Genomic DNA, 13070 nt, shown 5'->3' with positions numbered 1-13070 from the left:
CATTCTTAAGAAAATAACTCAAGAAACTGAACGTAAAAATAAAATTGAAAACGGCATAATTTCCCGCAGCATAATTGTAAAGGAACTCTTTATAACCCATTCATATTACAACAACGTTTCATTGCATCCATTTCTAAAAGCACAGCTTATATAATCACACTTTGTTTATATTGCAAGACGTACAGAATTTGCTATTATGTGTACACAACATTTCTACTCTGTGAAACATAATAGTTTGTTTTTGTAACAAAAACAAACGTGCCTATTTTAACTGCAACGCGAAACGTCAAAACAGTTCAAAACACAATAAGCAATTTGAATCGCTCATAGGGATTGTTATTTCACACTAAGCATATTCACATTCCACAGGACTGGGCTTTTTTAGGGTTCAACACCATCTAACCTTTCGATAATGTTTCCAGGATTACAATAAATAATGATTAAGTAATCCGAACCTATATCCTTTGGCGATCTTAAAAATGTTATAGAATATTATACAGGTTGTCCAGAAGAGATGGCTTTAGCTTAGCGATAAGACCGCCTTTTATACTTCATAAGTGTAATATATATATTACTGTTAAAGCCTACACATTGGTAAATCGTAATTTTCCCCAGTAAAGCTTAGGATTTACCAATGTGAGTTATTAAATGTAAGGATTTTATAAAAACAAGATAATTTTTATATCTTTCAATAAACATTATATTATCTGTGACCAAACTAAACCTAACCTAATCTATCTTTCTGACCACGAGCATAATTATCACGCACTGAACATGTCAAAAATATGTCTAGCACTGTACAAGCCCGAATTAAAAAAATAAAAAAAATAGACTAATAATTAAAATGTGCAAATGCTTATTATGTTACTGCAAAGCTCATACATTTGTTTCTTTGGTTTGATTCATTTTGTGGTAAATAACAAAACAGAAATCACTTTTGAGTCTTTAATTGTTTATTGACATATAGATTCACCAATCTTACAATACATTCACAGAAAATATAAAATAAACTAAATATACATAATTGACCAGTAATTTTTATTAGTGGACGCGATTCAACGCAAATCTACGCACGCAATTAAATAAGCATACATAAATATCACCAGCTTTAATATAATATATAAATAAAGACAATAATGAATCATTTTGCCTAATATAATGCGTAACAACTGAGTCAGATCTGGTTATAGAAACCATTATTTATTACCTACATTATAACCAGGTGTCCTTTAGCTTAATATCGGGTGACCTAAGAGATACAATCTAATCTGTACTAGACCTACACACTAGAGAAAGGTTATAAATTCGAAATAATCCACTAATCCTGTTTATATTAGTAGAATAAAACAGGTATTAATAAAACAAAACTGTTACCTACATAGTCATTAATTTAGCTTTCTCAACTCTAGACAATTCCCAGTAACATTTAAAAATAATAGCAATTAATCGGGTTATGTCTAAACTTTTTGCTAGTGATATTTTATCAGGCGTTTATATTTGATTGAATTGCCTTACTAATGTATTAAAATTGTAACGAAACGAAGTCTGTATATGGAGATATTTAATAACAAATCACATGAGAGGTCTTTCTAAAACTGACAGATGCTAAAATAATATTTTTTAAACATTTTGCCTATTTGTATTTTTGTAAAAGCGAGAAACAGTGTTGACGGTGTATTGCTCTCGATTATGTCAAGTAAAAATATATCGAGCAAAGCTCGCCTTGCCATAGTTCAGGGAGTGACACTCACTGACACCAACACTCATGTATGGAAGCGAATCGTGGGTATGGCAGAAAGAGCATACAAGAAGGATAAATGTTGTAGAGATGAGAACTCTGAGAAGTATGTGTAGTATTACATTAAAAGATAGAATTAAAAAAATTGTGATAAGAGAGAAGTGTAAACTGAAAGACGATGTAGTGACAAAAATTGAAAAAGGAATGTTGCCTTGCGTCTATTTTATTGGTTTTCCTACTTCTGAAGTCCACCCGCACGAAATAGCGAGCAAAAAGCTAGTAAATAATAGTACCACATGACATTGACCTTTATTCTGCGGCTAGAAAGTTTTTATAAAATAAAAAAAAATCAGCACAATATTTTTAATTATGTTTAATTACATAAAAATCACAATTTATTTTAAAATCTGCGATTTTGATACAAGAATATCTTTAGTGACATAAAGTATATATGTACTTATAAATAACTAAACAATATCATGTTAAACAATATGGTAATTTCATTAACATATATTCTACTGACATTATTCAATAAGACATCAAAAACGTATTTTTGATATACTACCAATTCATTTATCAGTTGAATAAATAAAAAATATGCTATAATACTATAACAAATATTAAGGTACCAAATACCTTAATATTTTACTAATATAGACTACAAAACATTAATGAAGTGAAGACTACAAAAGTAATCATAATTTTTTCCTCACATATCAAATCCATATCATAGATAAATAAGTCTATATACTACTCTTTATTGGAATTATCTATTACAAACTCTATGAAATTCCTCGTAATTATTCTAACCAGAAGTAGTTCTATTTACCGCTAAACCATCAGCTATTCTGCTACCTAAATTGGAATGGATAAGAGTATACAATTTTACAGCTCTTTCTTGAAGGTATGGCGCAGCATTGCCCAAACTTTCAACAATATTCTGTACTAATCTACTTCTTTCGCCAGCCGTCATTTCATTTTCATACATACTTCTAGCTTGATCAAAATTATCTGGCTCATCTTGATGTATATCTATTAAAGACGGTAAATCGTCGTCTTTATAAGGCACTGGTCCATTGAAGCTGTTAGGATAATAATTTGGTATACCTTCTTCGTTATCTTTAACGGGCGCAACACCATCACGATTATAAGCTAAAGCTTTATGAATAGGACAATTGACGGCAATTTTATTGAAATTAGCTCCTAGACGGTAATACTGTGAGTCTCTATAAGCCAGACGTCTAGCTTCAAAAAGTTTATCTGGAGCTCCAAGTATACCAGGTACGAGGTTGGATGGACTATATGCTAACTGTTCAACATCCGCGAAGTAGTTCAGTGCATTTCTGTTTAAAACAAAGCGTCCCAATGGTCTCAGTGGATACTTGTCTAGCGGCAAGACTTTTGTCACGTCGAATACATCAAATCCAGCAGTATGGACATCATTTAAAGTTAGTACTTGAATACTAACTTGCCATGCTGGAAAATTTCCATTAGCAATAGCATTATATAAATCACGAGTTAGATAGTCAGGATCAACTGCTCCAATGTTTCTACCTTCCTCAGAACTTAAGTTTTTAATACCAGCTTCCGGAATAAAATGGAACCTTACAAAATGCCTTTCCCCATGTTCATTGACTAATTCAAACGTGTGTATACTAAATCCTGGCATGTGACGATAACTACTGGGTATACCTCGATCTCCTAATACTATCATAAACATAAATAAACCTTCTGGCTGTAAAGTTAAGAAGTCCCAGTATGTGTTCGAATCCATCAAATTTGTTTCTGGATTCCTTTTCTGTGACCTTACGAATGCTGTGAATAGTAGCGGATCTTTAATAACAAACATTGGAGTATTGAAACCCACGATATCGAAGTTACCATCCTCAGTATAAAATTTAATAGCGAACCCTCTAACATCACGATTGGTATCTGGGCCTCCCCTTTCGACCACTACAGGAGATAACCTTACTGCTACCGGCGTCCTTTTGCCAACAGAGCTGAAGAGTTTAGCTTTACAAATGTCAGTAATATCATGGGTTACTTCGAAATATCCGAATCCACCTCCAGCTTTGGCGTGAACTACGCGCTCGGGGATTCTCTCTCTTACCAAATGTGTTATCGAATCCATGAAATACTCATTAAAAATCAAGCGCGAATTCAATGTCACTCTTGCTTGTACTACGTCAATAGGTGCTCCGGCACTGGTGGTCATGATGCCAATTGGACCCTGAAACACAACATAGTTTTATATACTTATTATACCATTATTATTTTATCCTAAAAAGTCACCACTCCTTTTCAACTTGATTAAAATCATTCACTTGTTCTGTTCTCGATAAGTAAAAAGAATGATATTGCTGGAGTTCTTCAGAGGAAGAAGAATTTAGGATTCTTCTTCCTCTGAAGAACTCTGTCAAGTCCCAATTGTGTATTTAAAATATATGTAAACACCACGAAGGTTTAAAATTAAATTTAACTATAACAATTTTTATATCGATCTATCAATAATCACATTCTATCCTAGGGAAACATATTCATTAAACCTATAATTTATTTAATAAACCTTAATAGTAGCCTATCCTCCTTCATATAATACTTCATGTATGCCAAATTCCGTAACAATTACTAGACCCACTAAAAGAATTATTAGGAAAAAACGTCGCTAAAATTTAGGTTACACGAATTATTATATTTTTCAACGAAATTTATACTAAAAATATTAATACTGTTTATTTCTTTTTTTCTACGAATTAATAAAATAAAAAAAAATTGTCATATATTTTTTTATTACACTACATTACAAATATATTAAATTTATTATAATGTATATTTTTATGCAAAAATGTTATATTTATGAGAAAATTTGAAGTGAATTTTGAAAATAATAAATAGTTGTGCTCGATTAAGATGAATTTACCTATATATGTATTTAAGTTAAATATAAGAAAAATAACAAAACTATCTAAATTTAAAGAATAATTGCTAAGTTTTAATAGCAATAGCTTATTATCTTTAATTAGTTTATTTATGAACAATGATCTCAAACTTCTACGTCCCAGTATTTTTTAATATACAGCACTGGATATTAGAGTGAAGTTAGTACATAATAATGAATATAGCAAAAATTTTAAAACGCTTTTTTAAAGATATGAAAGCTGTCTGTACAATTTAACAGAAAATCTAAACCAAATATTTAATTATTAAAACAAAAAACTCATTTTTTCGATACGTTTTGCTGATAAATTTTAAAGTTCTCTTAAGAGTCAAGAGGTAATGCATAAAATATCACATTTATAATATAATAATTATTTACTTATATTAAACTTTATTATAAAATACACTGCTGTAATATATGCAATTAAAACAAATGACAATGACAACAAAGGTAACACCTGTTTCAATTATAATTCTATAACATTTATTGATATTGCCATTATTAAATTAATTTTGATCATTTTAACATATTTGCATATATTGAAATAAATCATATTCACTTTAAAGTGGTCAGTTACTAAGCAAAATTGTACACAGAATACTAGATGGTACCAGAATCGAAACTTGTTGTTTATGTTGAGGCAGGTAGCGGCGTGGTGGGTTGGGTCGGTAGGTTTTCCTAACAGTTGAGCACAACGATATCTAGCTCATCCGTCATACACGTGAACTGGTACTTCAACTAATGACTGCTCTGTTTAAAAATACTGTGATTGTAATTTTTGTATCGATATGAAATTTGTGATAATCAATTTATTCGTTCATTTTTCTTTTGTTATTCACTCATTTTTTATTTTAAAAAAGCAACAGCTGAGTTTCCTTATCGTTTTTCCAGCCTGAAATTACATTTCTAACTGGACAATAAGTTCATTAAAAAATACTAATAAAAATGCTTATAATTAAGTTTACTTTAATAAAAACATATTTTTATTTATTTGAAACAATTATCTATTGACATTATGTATTTGCATATCCAATGATGATAGAATAACAACGCTCTATACAAAATACAACAAGAAAAATTTATAACTATACCATTGTTTACGCAAATAAATTATAAATTGACTAATCTATATCCGCGACTTCGTTCACGTAACTAAGAAAAAAGTAGCTTGTGCCATTCGTCATCCCAAATAATATGGGATAAATCCGCCATTGTATATTAAATCTTACACATTGTGTCCAATGTAAATTATATACAATAAAGATTTTTACAATTTAACCAAATTTCGACACAATTGGTTGACCTGCTAGAATTCTAAAATATATTTTCAGTAAACTGAAAATATAATAAAAACTCGTTCATAAAACAATAATTCGGAGAAATTATCAAAGTAAACCATTAGTTTAAGGAACAGGTTTAGAAAAATCATCATATCATATCAGCTGTTAACCGTCCAATGTTGACCATAGAAATACTGATTTTCAAATACTACTAGAAAAAAAATAGTATATATTTATGGTGTTTCATTATTATCATCATATCAGCCTTTAACTGTCCACTGCTGAACATAAGCCTCCCCCTAAGGGGGTATTGCCAGTAGTTGCCATGCTTGGCAAGCGAGTTCACAACCGCAGTTAGGCTTTGGCGATGTTTAAAGAGGGACGCTGCTACCCATCCCTTGATCATTAGTCGCCTTTTACGGCAACAATGGGAAAGGAAAGGGTAGCCCATTCTATGCCAGGACCACGCGGCGAATTGGAGAAATTTTGATAAAAGACCCCTCAGAATCGGTAGCATGTTTTAAATAGATAATATAATTTTTTTTAGTAATTATTGTCTTTCTAGGAAACGTAAAGCCAAATACTGTTATACATAGTGATTTTGACATTTTAAGTCTCGTTTTTAGGGAGACTTTATACAACTTCTATTCTACTCGTATTTATTCTGCAGTGAAGCAGCTGTGCTTTGCATGACTATGTTTCAATTTGAAGGGTGGTAGATGGCAGTGAAATTACATGGTAATACCAGAGTATTACAAGTGGTTACCGTTCCATTTTGATCCATAATAATACCACGTTTTTTTCTAAGAAGAAAAATATTAAAATGAAATTTAGTTTCAAGACAATTTTTTTTTTTATACTTTGAAGGTGGCCAATACCATTTCATTTAACGATTTCATTTTAATTTAAAGTTAATTTCAACTAAGTTTATTCGTGTTACTTTTGTCACTTAATTGATAATAGCTAAATTTAAATTTGATAAAACTTTTATATTTGTTTGTTTCAAATTGCAGGAAAAGATAAAATTAAATGCCAATTTCGCTTTACATTTGCGTCACTGAGTGCACTTGCACTCAGGGACCTAAAATTTGTTATCGTAAGTCTTTTTGATAATAATAGGCATGCCAAGCATCGCATGATTTTTTCAATTGACTTAAAGAAGATGGTTATTTTTATTTTCATTATCGTTCGATTTGGAAAATTCTTTTATCTGAAAAAATATATTTACAAATCGGTCTCATAGACATTTTATCAAAATCGGTCCAGTAGTTTAGTTTTTAAATCAAAATAACTGGTTTTGCCACAACTGAAATCTTTTTTTTTTTTGTTATGGAACACAGATTTTTTTCACAATTTTCATTATTACCAATAGTTATAATTAGATGAATTAAATTTATATAAAATCAACATTCTATATGTAGCACTAAAAATTTAGCTGAACTAATATTATACTATCTAATGAGGGTTGAGCGCTGTTGTCTGAGATACAGGTTTTATAACCTAGTTCAGACACAGATGTTTAAACTGATCCAAATGAATTCGTGCCTATTTTTACTGTAATTTCCAGTGCTAAGTTTGTTACAAATAAAGTTAATGATAATTGTTAATAATAATAAAGTTATTATTATTATTATTATTACAGACATAAATGACATATCATTATGACAATATAAATTATATATGTACTATTATGAATGATTATTGTAGTTATAACATTATTAATTTCTTATTGAAAATAAAATACATTTTACTCACTGATTATATAACTTTTTATGCAACTTAGAATGGCAAGCTAACGGCCCATCTGATGGAAAGTGGTAACCGTCGCCTATAGACAAGAGCAGTACCATGGACGTAACAGAGTATACTGCTTCGCCCACGATAACCCCCAATGCGTTGCCATTCCTGAGGACTCAGGTGTTATTCTTCTGTACTCTCTAAATTCACTGCCATATCCCACCCTTCAAACCGAAACACAGCCATGCAAACACAACTGCTTCAAGGTAGAAACACGAAGAAAAGAAAAAGTAGCTTTAACTAGTAGATAATATTTTTTTTTAATTAATTAAGTAGTGTTTGACATCGTTTTGTACATTTAATTGTTTGTTTGTAATGAATACAAACAATTAAATGTAATCCCTAATTTTATATTCAATATTATAAATATATATATATATATTCTTTATTGCACTAAAACATACAGTAACAACAATAAGTTAATAACAATGTTAGCAAAGGTGAACTTATCTCTAAAAGAGATCTCTTCCAGTCAACCTAACACAGTGGCATAGGAAGTAGTGAGTGGGCAGTAATAGTGCTAAACAGAAATTAAAAAATAAATATTAAATCATTATATATATATATATAAATATATATATATATATACATACACATACACACACATATATAGACATACATTTGAAAGATACAATATTAAATCATTCATATGAATATATACCTACATAAATAAGAATATATATACATTATATTAGTATAAACAAAAGATTAAAAAAAAAATTGTTCTAAAAAATGCAGATTTTATTACAATTACAGTCATTATTTAACTGTCTGTTTGGTAATGTAATATGAATAGCGACATTTATTTACTAGCAGCCTGCTCCGGCTTCGCTTGACTTTTTTTGTAAATAAAATACAGTCCATTTAATTCATTTACATTGTAGCTTTTCAACTGATTTAAAAGAAATAATATATGTAATTCTTGTATGTATATTTTTTTTTAGATAGGGATTCCTATACTATATACCCGTGCGAATACCGGATAGGTCAGTAGTATAAAACAAAAAATTAAATTTTATTCATAATTTAGAGATAAAATTCAATCTCACCTGAGTATTCTGTTTAAATCTGACGGTCTGCAGACTGGCGGAGTCATTTTGCGCCCGTGTAGCGTAGGTCGCCGCCAATACGATTATCAATCGCAACATATCGTAAAATTGTACTATGACCAGAGCTAATATATGTAAACAGTTGCTCTATAACACACCGTAACCATCTTCAGCGAAAAGACAACAGTTCTGTTATATTTCCAACAGCGAGTTATATACTTTGCCGATATTGTGACCTTGTTTCAGTGGGGCCAAAACAAACTTAATCCATGCAATAGTTTCTCAAGCGTAATAAAAAAAATTGTTTATCCACTTGCACTAAGCGCGACGCGCAACGCTCTATTGAAAACTGAAATTGTTAAATATAATTATATAAATGCATATAAGATACCACGTCCCATCCCTATGGAGGGGACAGGGATTATTAGTGATGGGAAGTTAGCGGCTAGTAATACAGTGGCCCCTGAAAACTGACGTGGTTCATTCCTGGTGAATTTAATACTACTCACTGGTATCCCATCGACTTATGCCAATAGTGTAAAAGGAGTTACCAATCTATTTATTATCAACAATTATAAAAAAAAAATATTTCGTCCTACAAGTGGTTTATATTATTACCCTACTTTACCACGTTGATCAGACGGATTAAAAGAGACATATAATCCGTCGTTTATTTTCATTTTAGTTTTTGTCCTCTTGCCACTATGCCAAATTTAAGATGATAATTTTGACAGCTCACGCCTATGAAGTTTCGTATTTTTTTAGTTAAAAATCGTACAGATAATGTCGTACTTCATTGATCGAAACTGCCCACTTAATGATGTGCCACTCTTGTTCTTAGTTTGCCACGCATAACAAATAAAAACAGACTATAAAAATCAGTATGGAAATATATGGAATATATAAAAAGTAACATAAATATTTAAAAATGGCTCTTTAATGACTAAGTATACTATAATATAATATATGGTACTGATTGTGTGATAAAAATATACGCATTGAACAAAAAGTCACCTTACATTGTTAGCTGTTACTTTGAAAAAAACATGGAAATTAAAAATAAAAAATTAAAAATCTATTGTGGCAACACTACAGCCAGGCATTCTTTCGTCAGTATCATCATTACAAGTTTTGACGCCGCTCATTTTGTGCCTTGTATATAAAACAGAGTGATTATATACTCTTTGGTGCTTGTTTTAGATTAAATAGTGGCTCCATACAAATGCTTCGACAAAAATAGATCAACCTTTTTATGCATGTGTGTGTAAATAGAGTCGTCATAATGACATTTATTACTCAGTATATGAGAAAAATTGCGTGGTAAAGTTGAATTAAAAAAGAATTAAAAAATATACAATCTTATGAATATATTTGAAAAATTAAGATAAACAATGCATGGTTCGTAATTATGCTTATCTTTATTAATTCTTTGATTTATATGTAAATACACCTAGACATAGAATATGTTTTCGTTTTTAAAATAAATGAAAATGTACAAATACAATTAATACCAACATAACATATGCATCAGAAAAAATGGTTTATTAAAATTTAAAAATCGGTTTGATGCGGGAATTACTTTAATCTAATACTTGCAACACTACAAAATAGGCGAGCTTTGTATTAATTTTAAAAAAATATGTGTCATATTGGTTGACTAAATTCGGACGCGTTTTTGACACTCAATGCTCTATCTATATAAACTAATGTGCCTATGAATACTTTCGTACAGTTTTTGTTATTCAGTTTTGCGTAAAGTTTCTGTTATTTTTGGATACACAATGCCAGAAAGAACAAAAAAGACTGTTTTAAACAGTGAATGTCGTGAATTTGTATTTCACTTGCGAGATTATTTTGAACGTGAATGACAAAATATCGAACATTGTTACCTGTAACCCAAATTAGCAACTCTATTGCCTGTTATTACAAATACTCTTGGTAAGAGGTATCCTGAATAATGCAAGAAAAATATAGCAAACCATCATCGACTAAAGCAACACGAGAAAAGACAGAAAAGAAATAAAATAAAAAAGGAATTAATATACAACACTAAAGCAGTTAATAATGTCTATTAAAAACTTTAATTTATTTAAAAGCAATTTGAAGACATTGGACTATATATTAAACAAAACTGCATTCGCTAATTTAAAACGTGATAAAAGAACAAAAATAGTAATCGGATACATTGATTAACGATTATACACTACCCCATCCCTACTATGTTTCTGTCAAAATTATCATCTCAAATTTTCATCATAGTGTATTGTGCTTCATATCTCTAGTCACCTCTTTTGACGGAAATCCAGCACCCATAAACAAATGACAAAGGAATCTATCGATAGAATCCTAAACTTTTTGACACTTTTCTCTGTTAGCTGGAAATGGAAAGAAAAATAACATACAATATATTTCGTCAGTGAAGTTCTAACAGTGTGCATTTTTTTTTTTGCATTTTTCATATTTTGATTCGATTCGATTATTAAGGGTATTATCAGAAATGTCTATTTTAAACAATTGTCCTCTATTGAAAATTATTATCAAAGTGTAAAGTGCCTTTAGACTTTCGTGAAGTTACAATTTTAACAAAGATATGTTCAATGATTCACATCAATCGTCACATGGGGTGTCGCCATAAAACTGGGTATCAGCTGTCCTCTTTGTAAATCATTGTGAATAATTTTTGGTCAAGTTTTCACCACCAGCCAATTGACCTGCCTTGCCTATTATTATCCACTGATATCGTGTTGGTATATACTAATAATATAGGCCGGGGAGACAGGGATTGGTAGCAATGAGATCCAACAGACCTATTACTAATAATATAACAGGTCTAACTCCAAGTGGTTCCCGCTGAAAACTATCGTGATTAATTTTTGATGAATTCATCACGATGGGCCAACTGACCTGCTTCATCTTCACCTATCATCCCTCACTGGTGCCCCGCCAGCGTATCGCGATAGCGCAGGCGGGGTTACCATTCCATTTTCATCCATTAAAAAAAATACAGGTCATTCTGCATCTCTCTCTCTCTCTCTACAAAATGATGATTTAAAAGAACTAAGAAACAATAAAAATAATTTGAGTTTGAATTCATTTTCTAATACATCCAATGAAAAAAACGACAGCGGTACGCAACGAGGTCTTAAACTGCTAGTTATAAACAAAGCAGTCTTCATTTCTGACGATGTTTCATTGCGTAATAAAATCCTGAGTGAGAATATCTTCATAAGAGCCAAAGTGACTGATGTATCACAAAGAATTAGCGAACTGAATTGGCAATAGGCTAGCTAAAAAAACCGATAACGGATGGAAAGAAGAGAATGTCCAGCGGCAACTCTATGCCAACAAAGGCAGTATAGGGCGACCCTCCACTAGATAATCGATGACTATAAAAATACTGCATGTACGTAGATTAATTGGTTATATGAATTATTAATAGAGGCAAATAGCTCAAGACAATTTCTAATAGCAGTCTATGAGTAAGAGATGTATCTCCCTCATCGACTGCACTAATATATAATATGAATATATTTGCATTAGTGGACAAAGAATGACTGAAGAAATAATGATACATTTTATTTATACTAATACTCACCTAATAATTGGAAAGTCTATTTCAGCTCTTAGTTAATTTGTTTAAAATACCACACATCACTTCACATCCGTAGAAATATCTAGAATTGAAATAATTACTTGTATAAATATATAGATTATAGAAGAGATACATTGAAGCACTACGGAAAACACGCTACTTACCAAGGGTAACTCTGAATAATTATAATAAATCTTTACCTAAATTAAAATTGGTTAGACAGAAAATGTTATAGACGTAAAATTGAGATCGCAGCTGTTCGCGTTCTACGGATGCATGCTATCAACCACCAAATCTTAGATCAGAGTGAAGGTTGGCTTTTCTAGCCGTTACACTCTAGTGAGCAAGAAGTTTCAACCGCTCTAATAAGAGCAGTTGTGCAAATACTCAATACTTTATTTATTCTTATATACAGAAATGCAATTGACGCATTTCAGTGCAAGCTGTTTTTATTATCTACATCGGAAAATAACTAATTATATATATAAACATTATTCATTACACCATTCCACTCTTGAATAATAGTCTCTCATGGATCAATTACAATTCGCGCCCATTTCAATAACAGTGAATTATTTTATTTATTATTGGAATTAAATTGTACTCACGGTAATATAAAACATATCTGTACAGGAAACAATAGCTTCTCTTTAAAGTGATGAAGCGTGTGATCATT

The 13070-nt window shown here is 30.7% G+C and overlaps 1 protein-coding gene across 1 annotated transcript; it reads right to left on the bottom strand.

The window, feature by feature from the left end:
- Nucleotides 1-931: 931 nt before the first annotated feature.
- On the bottom strand, nt 932-12731 carry LOC113511903 (catalase-like). Its single transcript, XM_052894485.1, has 4 exons — nt 12559-12731; nt 12398-12476; nt 8803-9151; nt 932-3968 (listed from the first exon to the last, which is right to left on the bottom strand). Exons 3-4 carry the CDS (start codon nt 8899-8901, stop codon nt 2544-2546), a joined length of 1524 nt encoding a protein of 507 aa, XP_052750445.1. The 5' UTR covers nt 8902-9151; nt 12398-12476; nt 12559-12731; the 3' UTR covers nt 932-2543.
- Between the last annotated feature and the right edge of the window lie 339 nt (nt 12732-13070).

Source organism: Galleria mellonella, unplaced genomic scaffold, assembly GCF_026898425.1.
Source record: "Galleria mellonella isolate WM207_F2 unplaced genomic scaffold, CSIRO_AGI_GalMel_v1 utg213, whole genome shotgun sequence".
In the NCBI taxonomy this organism is placed as follows: Eukaryota; Metazoa; Arthropoda; class Insecta; order Lepidoptera; family Pyralidae; genus Galleria; species Galleria mellonella.
This window is presented reverse-complemented; position numbering and strand designations above follow the sequence as displayed.

Excerpts from the sequence above, each read along its gene's own strand:
- LOC113511903 (XM_052894485.1), bottom strand. The coding sequence starts at position 8,901 with ATGTTGCGATTGATAATCGTATTGGCGGCGACCTACGCTACACGGGCG. Across the intron at positions 3,969-8,802 it reads GATTTAAACAGAATACTCAG|GGTCCAATTGGCATCATGAC; the intron begins GTGAGATTGAAT and ends GTTGTGTTTCAG.